At 37.9% G+C, this 21,262-nt stretch overlaps 2 protein-coding genes across 2 annotated transcripts; both read right to left on the bottom strand.

The window, feature by feature from the left end:
- Nucleotides 1–266: 266 nt before the first annotated feature.
- ISF_09813 (hypothetical protein) lies at nucleotides 267–2,834 on the bottom strand (the record flags this gene model as incomplete). Its single annotated transcript, XM_018853414.1, has 1 exon — nucleotides 267–2,834. One exon carries the CDS (start codon nucleotides 2,832–2,834, stop codon nucleotides 267–269), a length of 2,568 nt encoding a protein of 855 aa, XP_018699401.1.
- Nucleotides 2,835–4,112: 1,278 nt separating this feature from the next.
- On the bottom strand, nucleotides 4,113–4,821 carry ISF_09812 (hypothetical protein; the record flags this gene model as incomplete). Its single annotated transcript, XM_018853413.1, has 2 exons — nucleotides 4,113–4,761; nucleotides 4,817–4,821. The coding sequence occupies 2 exons, from the start codon at nucleotides 4,819–4,821 to the stop codon at nucleotides 4,113–4,115; spliced, it is 654 nt and encodes a 217-aa protein (XP_018699400.1).
- Nucleotides 4,822–21,262: the final 16,441 nt, after the last annotated feature.

The raw sequence follows: 21,262 nt of genomic DNA, 5'->3' as shown, positions 1-21,262 counted from the left end.
GCTAGCCATGTATACTAAACGAAACAAATCGAGATGTGGACAGTTGGTAGGGGAAGGCAGCTGCAAGACGATCAGTAAGAACACGAACAAGTATGACGAGATGATGGAAGACAACGAGCATTGCATTTAGGAATAGCTAGTAAGCCCTATTGGCTGGGAGTCACCAGGTGTAACAGACAATGAATATTGTACGTTGCATAGGCCTATATTTCATGGTACTCCCTCTTTCTTCAGTGGTGCCAAGCCACGTTATAGGCTAGCTTGCGTCAACTTCGGGTCACGCTATTGAGGCCACCACCAACTCCATCCCCAAACTCGAGCCGCTTCAACCGCCACGGATCGCCCTCCTGCCCACAGAGGCTCTCCACTTCCTCGAGGCTCACTTCTCTCTCCACATCCATCCTCACCACGCTCCCACCACCATCGCGTACAAATGTCCGCATCACGTCCGCCGCAGTACGCAGCAGCGCGTCGTTGGCGGTCACCACCACCGCTTGGTTGAGGCTCTTGCCTGCCGCCGCCGCGAAGCAGATGCCCGGCACAAAGGGCAGCGTCTCTGCGTCGCTGCCGCCTTGCGCAATGGCCGGCACAACGGCCCACAGCGCTTCCCGCAGCACTGTGAGAAAGGACCAGCTCTGGTTGTGCATGATGAAAAAGTCAAAACAGAGACCGCGCTTCTCGTGCTGGACCGCTTCAGCAACCTCACGCACCAGGCCCGCGGGCGGCAAACTCGCGATGCGCGCTCTAGCCACGCCCACCCCGTCCTTGCCCCCTCGTTGCAGGCGCGATCGGCTGTCTGTGTGGCGCCGCGAGACGCCCTCAACCAAGGTGTCTTGCACGGCCTCTGGTGACCACGGTACGCGAGCGCCGGGATGTTTGATGCGGTGGTTGACGGCCAGTGACAAATAGCCAATAGGCATGAGGTTACGTCGGTTGTCGCTGTGAACCTTGAAGGTTGGCTGCTTACCCTTGCCTTTGCGCCGCGACGACGCCGCCGCCCAGTGCGTCACCGACGTGCCAATGCTCAGGGCGTAGTTGGAAAAATACGCCTCCTTAGTCGTTGGGGGATCGCCGACAAAAAACGAGGCATCGCCCTGGAGCGTCCACAGCTCCTGTAGGTCGTCCCAGGTGCAGTGCTCGGGGAGCAAGCGCTCGTTGCGGAGCGCGTGGTAGAGCTGCACCACACCGAGCAAAGCACCCGGCGTCGCCGCGTAAGAAAGTCCCTCCGTCTGGCGCGTGGAGCGCATGTGGTGCACCAGTAGCCCACAGTACATGGGATTACGCCGCAGGAACTTGAACGGTGCGGTGTGGGCCTGGGGCAGCAGCTCGGCGCTGACGGCCATGCCGCGGGCCGCCCAAATCGGGTCCGTGTCCCAGAGCCCAGCGGCGCGCATGACGGTTACGCGATGCGGGTCCGAAGCCGGCACAGTGAGCATCGCATGTTTGATCTCGCGAACTTCTGCTTGCATCTCGCCCAGGCTGTCGCAGTCCGGGACAAAGTCGCGCAGAATGTCGACGTAGATCTGCAGCGCAAAAGCAAGCCAAAGCTTGGCCCTCCTCTTCCCATCGTCCATGACGTAGGCCAGCCCACGCGTCAGCTCATCCACAACCGACAGGCGGCCTAGCTTAAGCACCAGGAAGCTCAGGTCCGGCATCAGCTCGAGCACCGCCGTCATGTCCTGCGTCCACTGTTGGCGCTTCGTCTGCGCCTTACCGCCCAGCGCCTCGTCATACCAGCCAAACTTGCCGCTGTAGGTCTGCAGGCAGGTCTCTTGGCGGTCTACCGATGCGGTGTAGCTCGCCAGCAGCGTCAGCATGTTGATCAGGCACACGTCGGCAATGTCGTATGCGGCTAGGTTGTATGGATCGTGCGACATCTCCTTGTCCAGCTTATCGATGCCCGAGGCTTCACACAGAGAATGAAAATATGCTTCCGTGACGATATGCACACCATCAGACTTGTCGAAAAGTGCCTTCATCTCGTCTTCCATGCTGCGCGCCATCTCGATGGCCGCATTGGTGGCGACGGACGCGGCGGCAAGATCAAGGCGCCCAGACGCGTGCTCTGTCCACAGTGCACGAATCTCGGCACGGATGTCGGCATAGTCATTGAGTAGCGTAGTAAGGGCGAAGATCATGTCGAGGACAGAGTCGCCCTGCTCGGCTACAAACGTCGTCCTTACTGGGGCAGGTCGAATCGCGTCCGAGTCATCTTCCAATCTGTTTGACGGATGATAGACTCTAAGCGCGGAGAAAATGTTACTGACAATGGTGTCGTTGGTCGCCGAAGACCTTGCTCGACGGTTGCTCCGCTCGTCTCGGTCATCTTGGCCCGTCACTGTCGCGTTGATTGTGGCCGTCGTGGCATGTGCCGCCGGCGACAGGATCTGCCAGACCTTTTCAAGCTGCTCGACGAAAAATGAATGCGTCACTTCAGATGCAACGGTGATCTTGACGCCTGCCGAACCAAGGCGTTCCGCAAAACTCTTGCGCACGGAAATGACACGGCGCAGAGCGTTGGTGAAGAAGCTCGGGACGAGGACGGTGCTGCCAAGGCCGGCAATGTAGACTGCCAAGGCCTCGAAATCACGCACCTTTATGATGTACTTTGTCTTGTTCTCTGCAGTCATGCCGAGGGTTGCTACGGGCATGGTTGCCTTTGCCTGCTTCCGCGCCTTCCCCTTCAGTCTGCCTCCTGTGGCGGCAGGATACGCGGCCGATGCGCCACCGACACGGTAACCGTGCTGCTGGGCCGTGGTAGCGAGCCATGAGGCCACAACGTCGGTGTCAGCCTTGTAGTTGCGGTAGATGCCCTTGAGTGATGACGGTGGCATGTTGGAGACTACAGTTCAGTCTAGTTGGTATCGAGTTGGGCAGAGAAGGGTTGATTTGCTTGGGGCCTGATCGGTACTCGTGGGCAATTGTGGGACCGGGTTCAACGGTCCAGGTTCAACGGGTAAGATCAGCGCAGTCCCGGCTGTACTTGGGACTGCGTAAAGACAATGTGTTCTCCACGCCATCCTTTTTTATTGGCAACTCAAGATCCCATTGCTCTATCCTGCAGCGACACAACCGCGGCAACGCATCGCCGCTGTGATGAGCTGTACAAGAGTCATCAGGCTACGAACCTTCTGACTAATAAAGGAAATTTTGATCAAGGATGTGTGGATTCGAGTAGGGACAAAGAATTTTTCTGAAACATCGTTATAGGTGGCTTTGGTGGATTGTAGTTACCTGATGGGGTCATCATAACCGCTATTTCTGGCTCTAGGGAGCAGCCAAACGACACGGGCGAAAATTATGGTTGACCCGCACACCCATTACAGTGGGTTCAATAGGTACAAAAGATGGGCTAGTTTTAGATTTGCATCCACATTTGACCGCCTAAAAGGGAAAACAGGTTGTCAAATCCGTTTGTTACCTACTAGTGTTGATGCTAAATTCATTACTGATGATGGAGTGTCCAGACTTCGTACCCGGGTACAAGAAGTAAACACAGATTTCTCAGATTACATGCGCGATCATGGGCAGAGGAGAAAAGTCAGATCGCATGCGCGGTCCTCCAAGTCAGATCACGGGTCAATCGACGAAACAGCCGAGCTCATTGTGAGTAAAGCAGAAACGATGTAATGGGTGAAAGATGTATGTATTTTCTATGTTCCAGATGTAATCGGCTCTTACAAATGCGAGTAGGCCTACCGTCGGAGTAGAGGTCGTGAACTACCGGGTAACAATAATTCTGCCCTTCTCTCGGAGCTCTTTCACGAGCAATCACGCCGATAGAGAACCATTGCGAAAGGTCATGCCCAAAAGATCATGACAATAGCATTGCAATGGGTCGAACTCGCAGTCAAACGGCTCATCCCCGAGGAGAAATTGCGGGGCGAGATCCGGTCGATTCTGCAGGATTCGCTCGAGAATGGTGAGGCTGAGGCGTTGGCCGAGCTTCACAAGCTCATCGATGATGAGCAAGGCGGCTCTATAACTTACAATCACTATTACACTGATAATGTTCAGAAATCGAGACTGGATGTTCAGAAGGTGGCGATGCGTTCCGCCGTGAATGAAGGGACAAACATGAGTGGGGGGGGGGGCAAACTTCAGAGCGTGCTCTAGCGGAAAAAGGAGGCAGAGAGCGCTTGCTTCTTCTCCAACAGAAACAACTGCTTGAACATCAGATTCAAGAGGCAGACCTGGGCCTCGTAGCGCAAATAGTGTTCATTCGTGCTCAGGAAAGACAGATCAGGACACTGGAGGCTACTGCGATGACTCAAGGCGACGTATTTCAAACTGGTGCCGCAGAAGTTCTCGCAGTGATGCAGCAGCATCACCCAGGCAGCTTGGCTGATGCGGAGCGATATCATGGTCTTTCTTATGTGGATAGGTAGTGTTAAAGACCGGTGCATACCCGCGAAAGCTGCACGAGCTCTTTCTCTGATCGTGAAATCAGAAGCACCACCGTAGCGCGCCGCTGGCCTCGCGAACGCCGTCTGTTTTCGCACCGAGGCGGACTTGCCCTCAGGGTTCCTAGTAGCCTTGAGTGTCGGCGTGCTGTAGCGCTGGACCGTGGGCGAGCGAGAGCTCTGAGCCCTGCTTGACGGTGTACCGAAGTCCTCCTGGTTCTTGATATAGGCTCGAAGAATAGCGAGAACCAGTTTTTGGATTTGCGTGTTTTCCTTTAAATCCACCTTACCATTCAAGCACAAATCCTCGTCGAGAGTGAGGATACTGTGACCTTCCGGAAAGATCTTGCCGAGCCCACTGCGACTGAAGAAGGCTTTTTTTTTTTTTTTCGGATTGCCGTCCTTGTTGAAACTCCATTCACGGTATACTGGATCTGTATTTGAAACCATGGGTACTTGGGCGTCGGGACACCCGCTTTGTCCTCGACCTTCCAATTCCTTCTCAGCAGAACCTGGTAATCGCAGCCCGGTGCCACAATAACGCCTCGGATACCAGTTAACTCATAAGTTCCCGGAGAAGGTCTCTGATTAACCAAGCGCTCGAGCCTCAGGTCTTTACAAGTGCTTAGCGATGCCTTCCTCGCCTCATGCACCCTGTTGCCATGATTGGGCCCAGGCTGATAAATGATCTTTGCCGCCTTGCCGACAAGATGCTACGTCCTATATCCAAGCGCAGCCTCACGGACTCCCATGGGCTGCTGCTTTCTTGTTGTGATGCCTGCCTGCGGGCGAGCTTCTGTCGGCCCACCTTCGGGTAAATCGCATTCCGCCTTACGTCATCGGTTTCTTGATGTTAGTGCCGATGTTCCTGTCTTATAATGTCTGAGCTAATAAAAGTCATAGTGAATACGCTGAATCTCTGTACGACCCGTAAATACCGTTATACGGTTCCTCCTAGAAAAGTACTCTTAGCCCACAGATATCCTCTGTAAACCACTGCCTTCGTATATTGCTCACTTTCTTAGCCGTAGTAACTCTTGCCTCTCTCTAAGACTGTTTATTTAGCACTATCTGCGCTAGTGGTGGGCGAGGCGCTTCTAGAAGCGTGGAGCGCTTAAAGTCAATCATTATAACCGTGCCCGTTTCTGAGTTAAATAACATATTCGTAAGTCTTATATCCTAATGGATCACTCCTTCGCTGTGTAGGGCTCGTAATGATTGTAAAGTGGCGCCTTCTAATACGCTATTGTCTGTTGTTGAATGTATTCTCTTAATGCTATACCTTCCCTAGGATAGAAATGTCATGTGTACTATATACACCCAGTGGTCGTAGTAGTAGGTCCTGTTTATTAGCTAAAGGTCGACCACACCTAGGAATATAGGCACGAACTTGCCCTGAATTAGTCTAAGGCGCTTATAAACTGCTCTTTTATGATTAAGATCTTTAATGAACGCCCGTATAGTGCCTTTGCTTATGAAGGTGTACCTGTATGCAAATAGGGATACCTAGAAAAGAACGCCCCACGTACTACCCACCCGTAGTGGGGTGATCCTATTATTAAGAGAGTCCTTTAGCTGCCTCTTAAGTAAGTGAAGAAACTCGTTGTGACTTACTAGGTGTTGACTTAGGCTGGTTTTCGTGTAGCCCTTATTATAGGATAATAGGTTCGGGCACTTTAGGTCTAGTAGTCGTCTATTAACCATTCTAAGAAGGCATTTCTAAGTGTAATACTACCGCTGTTGCTGGCTGCCCCCTCTATAAGTCTAATGCGCTAGTCGCTCACTTCACTGTGTCGTCTGCCTCACTCCTCGCCTAAGAGGCGTGGGGGTGTCCGGCGGCCTGGACATTGACTCGTTATCTAATGGTTCCCTATCTTTATGTCGTGTAAAGTGCTCATTAGGGTGATCCTAATAGTATTAATGCGTCTTTCTTTAGGATATAAGTGGCGATTGATCGACACCTTTATAGGTAGTCGGTGCGTAGTTGGATGAGCTGTCTGGCGCTGATCTTACGCTTGCTAGAATGGAACGTAACGTCGTTTTAAAGTCCTTATTCTACGTCTTTAGGCCTGTCTGAGCTCGGTCACGCTCGTCTTACCTATGCCCCCGTCTTTCTCTGGGGCCGTTGAGCGCTAAGAGAGTGAACACTAAGTATTGCCTGACAGCCGTATAGATGTGGAAATGGTTTAGGTGAGGCATCACCTCGTGAGTAGGTTTAGCTAGGTAGTAATATAGTGTTCCTAGATCGCCCTAGTTAACCTTAAGGAACACGATCGCTTTACTAGTGGTGAGTAGACTATACTCTAGACTACTCTCTATTATGTAATAATACGTTTGTGTAATGGCCGACGCTATTAGCCACTCTATATGATACTAAAAAAGCGTATTAGAGTCGGCGGTAGTTAGTATTATTTTTTGGTTTACTACCTCCTTATAGATATCTATATTATGTAAGCTAACTTAAAGGTAAGGAGTAATTAATTTATGAGGTGGCTTATACTTAGAAATATATATTATCGTCCGACGTAAGAGTGTAGTGTTATTAGATTAATAGACATATATCTAGTCTAGTCGTAACTTATTTAGATCTCGACGGTGGTTAGGCGTGCGGGGTGGCGCTGATGTTGTTGCTAGCGTCCTACGATTAATAACTTCATCTATAACCTCACTTAGCGTATAAGGGTGGTTCTTAAAGATAACGCTATCTCCTAGAGTAAAGGCCGCCCTAGTATCTTATACTATTTTGAGTCGTTCTATAATAACCCGGATAGGGTCCTTAACGCTAATATATAGAAAATATTCGAGAGTCTTCTTATCTTATACTAGCCGCTAAGATACCCTACTGTCTAAGCCTATAAGGAAGTTTCAATTCTTAAAAACGCGTTCCTTAGTAGGAAAGGCGTTGTATATACTACTAAAAACGAGCCTCTAGATGTTAAGAAAGTCGGACTATGACTATAAACTTTAAGGACACTACTTATCTTAAGGGTTAGTAATAGAGCCCTTTAAGGTGAGATTTAGGTCTATTTTAATAATAAACCTAGAATATATAAGGGAATGGTAAGCCGTAATATACTCGTTAAGTGTTGTGAATCTTATTTGTTCCTCTGCTATATTAGCGCGTTGTCGCTCTCCCTCGGCGTGTTGTCGCTCCCTATGCTGCCCGCGTTCTGCTTCCTCGGCGTGTTGGCGCTCTTTCTGTTGCCCTTTCTCTGCTTGGCACGCTTCTCCGCCTCTCGTAGAAGCTTTTTTAATTGTTCAGCATCCATCTAAGGAAGATTATTGGACGTTAAACTACCGGTAGTGTACTAATACAGAAGATGTTCCGAGAGAAAGTGGGCAGATCGGGTAGACACTAGCGCCCCAGTTGTAGCTGTGGCTTAGCCGGTCACGTTATTGAACCAACATACCTAACCACTTAGCAGCGATTTTTTTATGCGCATATGGCCTGTCATCACGGCAATGGATGATGCTACGCTGTTAGCTTTTTGATATGGCCTCATCTCTGAAATTGATATTACTATTCAGTCCTCCCTGTTGTGTATGTAATTTCATCATACGACCAACGCGGTGGCCAATGTAATCGCCTGATAGAGATCCACGCCGTCTAGCCACCGCCGTACGCTAATCACCCTCTTTTACGTGCTAGGCCAGCATTAATGAAGAGATAGTACCACCTCAGATATAATAATAGACCGGTGCGCATCGATCGATGCATCACACTCTACTGAAACTTTACTAAAATAGCAGAAGCTATGCGAGAGAGCTTCCTGCCATTACCTTACTAACGGAGACGTAAAAATAGACACAGTGTAGCTAATCAATATTAGATTTTCTATCTATAACAGTTCTGTAATAGAAAGGTACACAATGACTTCTTTCCGTCTACCTTATCCTTATACCCTAAGTGCTAGAGATGCCGTCGTCCTAAAGGGTAGATTCTACCTTAATGAGCTTTAGTTTATTAAACACTGCCCTTTTCTCCCTATTTTTCTTAGCCTTCTTACTATTAGATAAAACACTACTCCACACATCCACTAATTCAGGAGTCGACTCTATATGAGGCTGCTTAACTACCTACTCCGCCTTATAGATTAGATTATTAGTCTACAGCCTTAGGAGTAGAGCTATCGGCTAGGTCAACATCACTCCCCACTGTTACTGTAGAACCAGTGGTAGACTATTCGCTTCTAGTATCACTAAGTCGATCGGTTGTGTTATTACTACTCTCGTTTTCGTTATCTAGGGCTATAGAATATTAGAAGTAACTTAACCTAATAGGACTCTAGTCTTACTATTAATATAGAGTACTATAAATGTCTTATAAATTTCACTTCTACTACTAAGGACTTTTAGTTTTATCTTAAGATCCGTATATACTATATAACTCTCTTCTGTCTCTATAGTAATTTAGGTGATCTTAGCGTCCTTTATTATAAAAATAGACGTTAGATTTATAATTTCATTTAGCTTACCTAATAGATAAGCCTTAATGACTTTAACTATAACATCATCTATAAATCACTTTATAGTAACCTAGTTAAATATTAGTTAGTTTTACACTACTATAGGCGTGTGATAGTGTCTTACTTTATAGTAGGCATCTAGGTAGTTAAGTGCGTTAGAAGTAATAAAATAATCCATATCTACCTCCTATAGATTAAATAATCACTTAAGAAACTACCTAAAGTCCACTATTCTATTAATAGGTTCTAGATACTAAAGAAACCGCCCTAAAGTCCTCCTATATTAATATAGTAAGTTAGCACTTTTTATATTCCTTATAGATACTTTATAGAGTTTCTATAAAGTAGTAGTTATAGGTAATAGGGTGGCTAGTTTAGTGTGGCTTTAGTAGCCTAGAGAGCTTTTTATATAGAACCTTTAGTAAAGAATTTAAATATAGTTTAAAGATACTAACTAAAATTAACTTAACTATAATAGAGTTAGTAATATAAGTAATAAGGTGGTTTAATAATAGCTAAATCACTTTCTATACTTCTAAGATATAGTCCTTAGTAATCTTTCCCTATAGTAATAAGAGTTCCTTAAATAGCTCTATAATAATTATTAGGTTAAATATACTAAGTAGTTCTCTATATTAACCTTTCTAAATTACTAAAATAATTTTTTTAATGTATTTATCTTAAGTTAAGTAGTTATAGTGTCCTAACTTAACTTCCTTACTATCCTCTATAACTTTATATTACTAGCTATTACTAACTATTTTTTCTATAAAGCCTTAATTTAGACTCTAAACTATAGTATAGAGACGCTTCTAGTAACTAACTAAAGATATAGTATTACTAAAGTATAAGTTATTATATATACTATTAGCTATAGCCTAAAGTAAGGCTTAAAAGGCTTAACTAATCTAAATAAAATGTATTCTCTATTTATAAATAGTGTTTTAGGGTAAACTAAGCTTCTAGAGGCGTTTTTAGTATTTAGCTAATAACTTAGTAATTTTATTAATAAGACTTAAGAGCTTAGAAGAAATCTACTATATAAGTACTTTACTTAGACGGGTCCTTAGAGATTTAATGCCTATATTCTATACTAAAAGGCCCGCCTAAGCACTAGAGGATAGAAGCTATAGCTTAGTAGCATCACACTACTTAAAGGTCCACACTTCTAGGTCCGCCTTAATGTCCTAGTTCCTTAAGATATACTAGCCTAGGTGGAACTTAACTTCTTAATTCCGTATTAGGGAAATAAAGTTACGTTCGCTTCTAGATCCTAGGATTAGAATGTTAGTGTAGCCTTCTTATCTAAGAAAATAGGAGATTACTAATTCTATTTATTACTATTTGTTTTAGTTGCTTAGAATGAGATAATATTAATTAGTATAATGACTTAAAATAGAAATTTACCTTTAGGATCCTTACCTACACTCGAACGTGAATCCCTTCTCTGTCTTAGGTAAGGTGCTCACTCTTACTTAGAACCTAAATTAAAGACCTAATGAATAATATTTAAAATACTATTAATAGTTTTAGTAAAGTTTTATCTTACTATAGCTTATAATACCCTATCTAGTTATTCACCTATAGATAGGTGAGAATAGCTAGTAAGATTTAAAACTATATATAAGTTAGTTCTACTATTTTAAATTATTTACGTATATTAGAGTAGCTCTATTTATATCCTCTATATATATAAATACTATGTATTTAAACTATTATATACTAAAAATTCTTATTAGTGTCTAAGTAAAAATCCACATCTATTAGTGTTAGAGAGTAGGCTTTTAGACGTACTACTAAGCCCTATATGGACATAATGTAAACCTAGGCTTAATCTATGTTGGCATCCTCTCCACCCGTCGAGGATCGTTAGAAATCGTGGCTCGTAAACTATAGAATAAGTGTTAACGGTAATAATAAGAAAGCCGGGCAGCTTGAGCATAGTAGTGGTGATGAGTTAGGTCGTATTAGCCTTGACTACGCGGCTTATGATGATGAGTGTGGCTACTGTGGTTACTGTATATTAAGAGGTTAAGAAAGAATTCGTTTTTATAGATTTTTACTAGGTGGACTTTAATAAACTTAATTACTATGGATTAATGCTTCTATTAGTAAAAGTAAAGAAAATATAAAGTGCTATAATAGTAGGTATAGGCTTATAGTAGAAGTATAAGTGCACTTAACTATCCGCCTCTTATAAATTATAAAATAAAGTAGTACCTTTATTATATATTATATTATATAATATATATAGTTTAGTTATATTCACACTTAAGAAACCTTATAAGAAACGAAATTTTCTAAATATTATAATCTTTATCCTAAAGCACTTCTTTCTATTACTATAGGTCTTATCTTATATAGTTAATTATTAAATATAAGTATACCTTTTTTAAAATATAGGAGCTTAATTCTTAGAGTATATTATTAGTACTTATAGAAGTATTTATTATAGTACTAGTATATACACTTTAGTCCTAAATATATTAAATAATTATAGAAAATAAAACTCACTAATTTAAAGCTAATAGTAGCCAGCCTACTAAATACTAGTATTAAGGCTAGGTTATTAGTGTGTTAGCTAAAATCTATATATATAATAAGTAAGTGCCCTTAGGCTAAGTTTATATCTTTAATAATCTATTTAAAAAAATTTTAAAGCCACTATACTAGCTTATCTTAATAAAATAGATTTACCTCTATCTTTAGTTATATAGTTATAAATATAAACCTTTAAGATACTACCTACTAAGTAGATTACTCTTATTATACTCCTTACCTCTATACTAGAACTACTATTTATCTAAAAGGTGATTAATATATTAACCTTAGACACTATAGATAATATAATACCTATAGTTAATATTTAGTTATCCACTATTATTAAAGAGTTATAACTAGAGTTAGATAATATTATAGAACTTTCTTTAGTACTATCTAAAATAGGTTATTCTATATAAACACTAATAGTAGTACTAGGAGTAAATAATAGCGCTTCTCCTATATATAAGGAGATAATTTAAGTAAAAATATTAATTAGGATAGAGTTAGACTATAAAAAATTTAAATAATAAGGTAATAGTAGGACCTTATTATTATTTTTAATAGGACTATAGTGTATAATTATAGTACTAGTAAACTTAAAAGCGCTTACTAGATAGGATCTTAGAGTGCTAAGCCACTTAGGAGACATAAAATAATATACTATAGTAATAGATATTACGAATTAAGAATATACGTAAGGCAGCCAGGAGGCGGCCTAAGGAAGCGACTAAGTGGGAACCTATAAGTCACCTAATTAGGATATAAGGTCACGTGACTAGATCACTATAGATTATAGTAAGTTAGTAGTGATCCTATAGGTATTAGGATTATAGGGATCACTAGTGATCTAGAGTGATCCTAGGAATATAGTAGAGAATAGGATAGGTATATAAGGAAGGGGATTTCTAGTAGATAGTTAGATTAGATCTCTATTAATTAATCTAAGTAATAGCTTTACTATTAGGAGATATCTCCTAATATAACTTATACTATAATAACTACTTATATACACTTATACATTTAAACTAACTCTCTACTTAAGAAATAGACCTACTGTGGATTAGGATTAAGCCACTATTATAATAGAGTAAAAGTCTAGTAACTTTAGTAATATAGTAGGTTCCTATATAGAAATAAATATATAAGTCACTAAATAATACTATAGGTAAATAGCTAATAAGAGTGAGTTAGTTAGAGTAGTACACTCTATTAACTCCTTTATAAATTTATATATTTTATTAAGAGCTACTATACGCCTAATATTAGAGTCTTACTCTAGAAATAGACTTAAATAGATATTAAAGAGTGAGTAAGCTATTATATCTATTATATATAAGTATAATAAATTAATAATAGTAAGCTATTCTAACTATAGAGAATAGTAAGAAGGAGATTAAGTGGTTATATATATATATAATAGAGAATCTTACCTTAGGAGCCTAGGTACTATTAATATTTTTAGTAGTAAGTCTAGATTTCCTACCTTTATAGTATTTACTAGTATAGTAAGTAAGCTCTAGCTTACTAGTATACTATAGTACTATAAAGCTCTTAAGTGTATTAAGTTATTACTATAAAGCACCTAACTATAATCTAATTAAACCTTTATCCTTAAACTATAGTTTAAAACTACTATAGTTAAAACTATCTTTACTTAAGTCTTACTACTTAAGTTATATATTATATAAGATATATATTATAGTATATATATATAATAACTAGTGATCGCCTATAATAGAGCCTATAGCTATTAAATTAAGTATACACTTTATATTAAGTTAAGTCTAATGAATTTAAAAGCTTTCTATAATAACATTAGAGAGAGATTTATAGAGTTCCTATATTTAGTGATTAGATTAGTAAGGTAAGGTAAACACTATAGATAGGAAGTGGACACCTCTCACTTTAATTTTAATATAGTTTATTAGTGTATAGAGTATATAGACCTATACGTTAGGGCTTAAAGAAAGCTATACTACCTCCATAGGGCTACTACTAATCTTAGAATTAAACGTATTATAGTAGAAAACTATTCCTATAAGTGGTTATAGTAACACATTTACTACTAAAGGGATTAAGTAAGTTTTAAGTAAGTAGCTTAGTGTATAACTCTTACTAGAGCCCTAACTACTATATATAAAAACACTAGCTAGTGTAGTCATATTATAGAATAGTTATAGATCTAGAGTAGTAGTGTGTGTATTACCCGTATAGATACTACTCTAATAGTCTAGTAAGAGACTAGCTAGTAGACTATACTATATAAACTACTTATTACTAAGGTGATTATAGACATACTTTCTAATATCTATAGTAAATAGTAGTGTATTACTAATCTCTATTATAGCTTTAGCTGTGTCTATAGTGTAGAGTAGTATTATATAACGTTTAAACTTAGTTAAGTAACTCTCTTCTTCTATAATTCCTTTAAGACGTGGTATTTTATATATAATTAAATAAAAGGAAATAGTGTATAATAAATATAATGAATAGTAAGAGTAAGAATCCCTATTAAAGGTAAAACCTAGTATCTAAGGCAATATACACTTCCGCGCAGCGTCTAATAGAAAAAAGCGCAAAAAACATCCAAGATCCCCTTTACGTAGGATTCATGACATTTACGACATTATCTACTAGTCTAAGACAACTATCTTGTGTTAGAAATGCGCTAATAAGTAGCTGTCGGGTAGTAATACCGAATTCTCTTTTCTACAATTCAGTGGCTTCTTAGAACAACACCCGCTAAGCCAGAAACTGGCAATAAAACGTTTGGAATCACACAATGACCAGATTTGAATTAGCTCTCCTTGGTATCGGAGCTGTGGCGTGATACTGTCTTAGCTGAGAGTACTGCTCATTTTCGGGCACGAATAAAGGCTCCCCTTGAAGACCTCGGGTGCCATGACGGGCAAGGGCTAGGATGCCGGGTGAATCTAGCTCAGTCCATCCACTAGAAGAGATGTTGAATTGACTGGACGATTGCTTTTAGAATGTGACGATTGAAAAAGGCTTAGCGCCCGCAAAATCGTGAGTGTTGTGATTACTGGACCTACTAATGAACTAATAAGGTCAGCCGGAAAAACTGTGCACATTTTTACGGCGTGGGAACGTCCGGGACCTTGATATTCGTCGCGCTTGCTCAGTCTTAAACTCTGGCCAGTGACTCGAAGAAGCGGATATTCACTAAACAAAGACATGTTACGAACGAGCCATGGGTGACACAGCAAGACCCGGGCGGCCCAGGAAGGAGGCCAGATGGGCTCTTGCGGGACGCCCATCAGGACAACGGGGTTACGTGACCGATCACTAGCATCACCTGTGATCGGAGTGGGCGGTGCTCACCGGCTCACCAGTGAGCATAGCGATTCAGGAATATAGTAGAGAGATAGAAGGGTATATAGGCTAGGGGATTTCCGGTAGATAGCCGGACTAGATCTCTGACCGATCTAAGCAATAGTTCTACTATTGCGAGTAATCTCCTAATGTGACTTACGCTACCTTAAGTGTGTTCTGTGTGCATTCGACCTGACTCACTTCCTAAGAAACAGACGAACTGAGGATTAGGGATAAGCCACCGTTCATCCATGGTCCCTCACGTAATCCTGTTGAGTAGGTAATAGATCTGTCGCTGCGATTTAACCCTATAATCGCTTTATTAGGGCGATTTCTCGCGCGGCGGCGTCCCTGCCTCTAGTCGGGCGAAAGTGGCGACGCGTCCGACTCCGCGTTATGATGCGGCGCCACTAGCGGCCCACTGGCGCGTCGGAGCGGCGGGGGCACCCGGGTTGTTCGCCTTTAACGGCGTCTGTAGTAGCACGACCGGCCATAGTGCAGTGTGGCGCGTTAGCTTGTCTCGGCCTTAGACTCACGTGCGAGTCGCTGAAGGTGGTATGCAACCATCTTAAGACGGGCCATTAGGTAAGTAGGCGCGTTTAGGTCTGTCATCGCCTCCGTCACTGTCTCTACTACTGGCTCCGTCGCCTACTTCCTTATTCTTATCTATGCTTTTATTCTTATAGTCGTCGTCCTCTATGGCCTCACCCTTATTACTACTTTTAATTTCCTAATTAGGCGTAATAAAGTTAGTGAGACTCCCCGTACTATTACTATCTACGCTTCTTAATTCATTATTATCTAAGGAGTCCTCCGTATATTAACTCCTACTGTTACTATCGGCCTTGCTATTATCTCTTTTATTACCCTATAAGCCCATTACTACTATATTAAATATACTATCTATACTATTACTTTATACACTGCTTAAGTCGTTGTCTACTGCTTAGTGAGCTACTGTATAGGCGTTAGGTGGTAGAATGTACTCACTAGTGTCGCTACCTATATTAGCTATAATAAATAATACTTTAGATACACTACTATAGTGTGTTCACTCTCTTATTACTTATAATTCCACTCCTTAGTTAGTACTAGTTTCATTATATAGTATAGAGGGTAGAAGATATTAGTTAAATATATAATACTATTAGTGTAGACGGCACACGCTTGTCTATTAATGGTGGGCTAATATAGTGATAGTAGGTTTTAGAGTTAAATATATATAGCCATAGTATATTCTAGACATTAGTGAGCCCTCTACGCTTAGCTAGATAAGCCTATAGGCACTAGTGTAATAATAGTAGCTATCTATAAAACATAAGTGACTATTTTAGTAATATAATAATAGTGGCTTATAGATCTATTAATTTATATAATAGATAAATGTTTACCTTTAGGTATACTACTATAATGTAAGCTATTCTATAGGATTAAAGTGCGCCTAGTACTAGCCTACTATAGGAGGCTGTGTCCTATAATACCGCTTAATACTTCTATATACGAATGTATAGTAGTCTCTTTATAAACAGCCGCTTACCTCTAACAGCCTACATTAGAGAGTAAAGATAGTATCTAGAACGCTATAGTATAGTATAGTAGATACCTATATACGTTTATAGAGACATAAAAAACAGTGAATGTATAGAAGATAGTAAGGTGGCCTAGGCTATAAAAAATAATATAGAAACGATTACTAGACACCTTACTGAATCGCTAGACGGGACTCTTACCTTAGAACCGTAGGAAATAAAGTAACTATAGTGTGAGTAGAACACAGTACGAGCCAGGGTAGACAGAGAGACGCACGGCATAGTGGAGACAGTTGTGAGGCTAAAAAGGAATATACTTTTAATAAGGCAGGCATCTATTAGAAGTAGAGACGGCGGCTCGTTTGTATAACGGTTTAATATATTAGTAGTAGCGCTTAACGGACGTTGTTTAGATTAGGCAAAATTGTATAAGGAAGTGGAAAGTGGAAATTCTTTCTTTATGCTTTATACACTACCTTACACTAGTTTCTAGCCCTTATATACTACTAAGAAGCTAGCTATCACTTAAAATAATAACGTAGGTACTCACTATAGTATAGTATATTATGTAGTTTATTACTGCCTAAAGTAATGTTCTATAAGCTTTACCTTATATAATGTAGAGGAGTGCATTTTATACGCTAAAACACTATAGGGACAGAGTGTATACACTTATATTATCCTTTCTTAGTCCGCCTCTTACTCTTATAAACCTATTTATAAACGATTTACTCTTTTTATTTCCTTAAAGAAGTGATTTCTTTTTTACTTTTTTTTTTTTATTTTCTTTTATTTTAGTGGGGGTTTCTAGGCCCCCCTTAGTATAGCGCGAGCAATCCCTATAGCCTTACGCGACACTATTCCTTTAATCACTCGTGACTGGGTAAAACATGCTAGGAGCCTTAGACGCGTCACTTAGACCTACGACGGACATACCGTAGCGAAGAGCTACACCTAGTGTCGGAGAAATGGCTCCGAGGCCGAAGAACCTCCTAGCTGCCAGCTGCTGAGCAGGCATACGATTAGGAAGGTTGTGGATAGGGATGCTCGGCTAAATGTTTATGGGTCTTTACTAGGGGCTGGGTCTCGGTGACTAATTGTGACTAAATCATTAAGGGGAATCTGTGACGCCTATAAGAGACTTATCACTAGGTCTATTAATTATCGAGCTACAGCCACGCGGATGGCTCGCGGGGAAGAGAACATTAATATCTGGGCCGGGGCCAGCTATGCGTAGATGCTATACTGTCGTAGCGCACACAGCCGTAGGTTAGTACTAGTTGCGACTTAACCTAAGGCTGCGTCTGTGAAATGTTTAATTTTACTATACGACCGAATTTATAGCTTCCCCCTATACCACTCCCAGCCAACTAGCCTACAGCTCTAACGCGCTCTTATGCTACTATTTATTAAAGCAGCTATTCAGTTAGTAGTGAGAGACGTGCGTTTAGAAAGCGGATGTGATTGCTCGTCTGCATAGGAGTGGATCTAGCGCAAATTGCACCCGTTTCCCCAACCACGGACAACTAGGATGGGGAGCTAGAGTATACAGCCTTCCTTACTGTAGGGCGCTAGTGCTTATTATAATATATCACATTAAGTAGGCAAGGGCTTAGCTAACGCTGTTAAAGTACTAATTTAATAGTGTTACTTACTATTAGTGGTATTTAATCGCTGAGTTAGTTAATTAATATTATATTAGTTTATAAAGCCTATGTTATTTATAATAGGTCCTAAGTGAGAGCTTTAGATAAGACTGTTTAGTAGTAGTTAATTAGTGTCTTCTAACTTAGTAAGGATATATACTATAGTAAAACGGATAGGGCTTAGTATATAGTATTATTAGTGTTATTAAACAGACAGTTCACACTAAGCCTATTTAGTCTTATATAATATAACTTATTTAGACTAAGCCTAATAAAGGATAAAAATTAACTACTCTAACTAACTACTATATTTACTAGTGTTTAAGTAAATATATATAATATAAGGAGGATATAATAGTAGCTTAATCCTAATCTATAGTTAGTCTACTTTTTAGGTAAAGAGTTAGTTTAAATATATAAAGTGTATATAAGTAGTTATTATAGTATAAGTTATATTAAGAGATATCTCCTAATAGTAGAACTATTACTTAGATTAACTAGTAGAGATCTAGTCTAGTTATCTACTAGAAATCCCCTTCCTTATATATCTATCCTATCCTCTACTATATTCCTAGGATTACTTTAGATTACTAATAATCCCTATAATTCTAATACCTATAGGATTACTACTAGCTTACTATAATCCCTAGTGATCTAGTTATATAACTTTATATCCTAATTAAGTAACTTTATAGATTCCTACTTAGTCACTTCTTTAGACTACCTCCTAACTACCTTATATATATTCTTAATTTATAATATTATTCTCCTCCCCTATTAGTCTTATCCTTAAGGCCACTATATTAAGTCCCTTCTTCCTTTATCCTATAGGTTTATTTTTCTCTTCTATATTATTATACTTTACTATATTTAATTATATCTTTAAGCCCTACTTTTTAAAAGCTAAATAGTGTTTTATACTTACTACTATTATTAAGGAAATTAGTATTAAAGTTATACTTTATTCTTTTTATTATTCTTAAGAACTCCCTTATAAGATAATAAAGAGTGTTTTTTATTATAAAGAGTATGTTTATTATAATTATTCTTATAATAGTTTAAGTATACTAGTATTTTCTTTTAATTAAATTATTTTAGAATCCTAATATTTATATTATAAAGAGGAGGAGACTACTACCCTCCTTTATTATCTTTAATAAGAGTCCTTTAAAGTACTAACTAAACTAGAATATTTATAAAAATAATATAAGTCTTTTATAATTTATAGTTCTATTATAGTTAAATATAGTCTTTAGTTACTAAATAAGCTTAATAAGTCTAAGTAAGCTAAGTTAGAAGCTATAATTAAAGTCTAGTCCTTTAGTTATATAGATATAGTAGATTAGAATATTATTCTCTTAGATTTATTATAAATACTTAAGAAAGAACTTAATAAGTAGAATACTATTTATTAAACTATTAAAGTAAGTATAAGTATTCTATAAGGATCTCTACTAGCTCTTAGGTATTTTTAGAGTTTAAGTATCCTTTTTATTTAATAAGATAATAATAATTCTTTTAGCTTCTTTATACTTTAAGTATTCTTTTAACTTTATACTTATTTATATTTTTAATAATAATATCTATAGTAGTATAGTATTATTTAGTACTTTCTCTAATAATAAAATATAAAATATAGAATATATTCTTATTCCCTTAAGTAATAATAGTATATAATTAGTATTTAATAGTTTTTATTTAATAAAGAATAGTCTAATTTTCTTTTAGTTAAGTTTATTACTAGGTTATTTTATTTTAATATTAGGCTATTTTATTTTAATATTTTTATAAATAAAGTAAACTTTATCTCCCCTCTTTAGGATTAGTACTAGTAATCTCTTTTTATTTATATAGTACTTTATTTAATTCTATAAAAATATCTATTCTATTTATAAGTGTTTCTATATCTTTATAATTATTACTATATATACTATAGCTACTAGTATATTCACTTTCTATATTATATATATTTTAATTATAGGGTTATACCTATAGTTTACTTTAAAAAGTAATATTTTTATATTTTTATTTTCTAAGCTATTTATAATCTATTATATAAGTAGTAACTATTCTATTTAATTATTTTATTAATAGTTTATATAACTTTATAAGTATTATTTAAGTATTTAATTCTAGATTTTAGTTTATTTATCTATTTATAAGTAGAATACTATTAAAAGGTTCTACTTAGCCTTAATAATTTCTATAAGGTATTTCTAGAAGTTTAATAAAAAGAGTTTATTTTAGTCTATTATTAGTTTTATAAATAATCTATATTATATAATAATTATTTTAAAGAATATATATACTAGATCTTTTATATTATTAAACTTTATATATAGAATATAATAACTATATTTTCTTAATTTATTAATAATAACTAGGATACTATTATAGTATACTTTTATTATAGGTTCTTTAGATTTTAGTAATTTAATAATAAAGTCTATAGTAATTATTTACTATACTCTTTCTAGTAATAGTATTAATTATAAGTCTTTATAAAGTATATATTATAGTACTTTAGTTTTATTATAGATCTTATAGTTCTTAATAACCTTCTATACTATTCTTCTACTTTTTAATAAGTTATATAATCTTCTTAATCTATTAATTATTTTCTTTATACTCTAATATCTATATAATAAGTCTTTATATATCTCCTTAATAAACTACTTTTAAAGTATACTAAGAATATACTAATATTTATTAAAGAAGTAGTTATTCTTACTCTTAGTTATATATAGTTTTATTTCCTAATTATTTAAATAGTTATTTTCTTTAGTATAAAATATAATATACTATATTTATATATTATTTAAATTAACTTACTAGGTTATACTAATTTCTTATATACTTAGTATAAGGTTCTTATCTTTATTAGTTTATAATAAAAGTATATTATTTACTTATTCTTCTAACTTTAAATCTTCTTTATAACTAAGTGTATTTACCCTACTATTTTCTAATCCTTTATAATATATAATCTTTAAGTTATAGTCTATAAAGCTTTTATACTATTTAATTTATTATTTATTTAACTCTTTTATTATTAAAAATAATATAAAGTTCTTATAATTAGTATATACTTTAATCCTATACTTTACTCTAATAAAATATTATTTTTATTCTTTAAAACACTAAATAATAATTATAAGTTCTTTATTATAGATCCTATAGTTTAATTTAAGTCTATAGAGTTTCTATAAAAAGAATATAACTAAGTATAACTTCCTTTCCTTATCTTATTATTCTAATTATCCACTAAGTGCTTAATTAAAAGTATTAGTCTTAACTTTATAAAGTTTTTCTTAATTAAGTATTCTTATTATTAGTTCTTT

The sequence above is a fragment of the Cordyceps fumosorosea genome (assembly GCF_001636725.1).
Source record: "Cordyceps fumosorosea ARSEF 2679 chromosome Unknown scaffold_77, whole genome shotgun sequence".
Classification (NCBI taxonomy): Eukaryota; Fungi; Ascomycota; class Sordariomycetes; order Hypocreales; family Cordycipitaceae; genus Cordyceps; species Cordyceps fumosorosea.
This window is presented reverse-complemented; position numbering and strand designations above follow the sequence as displayed.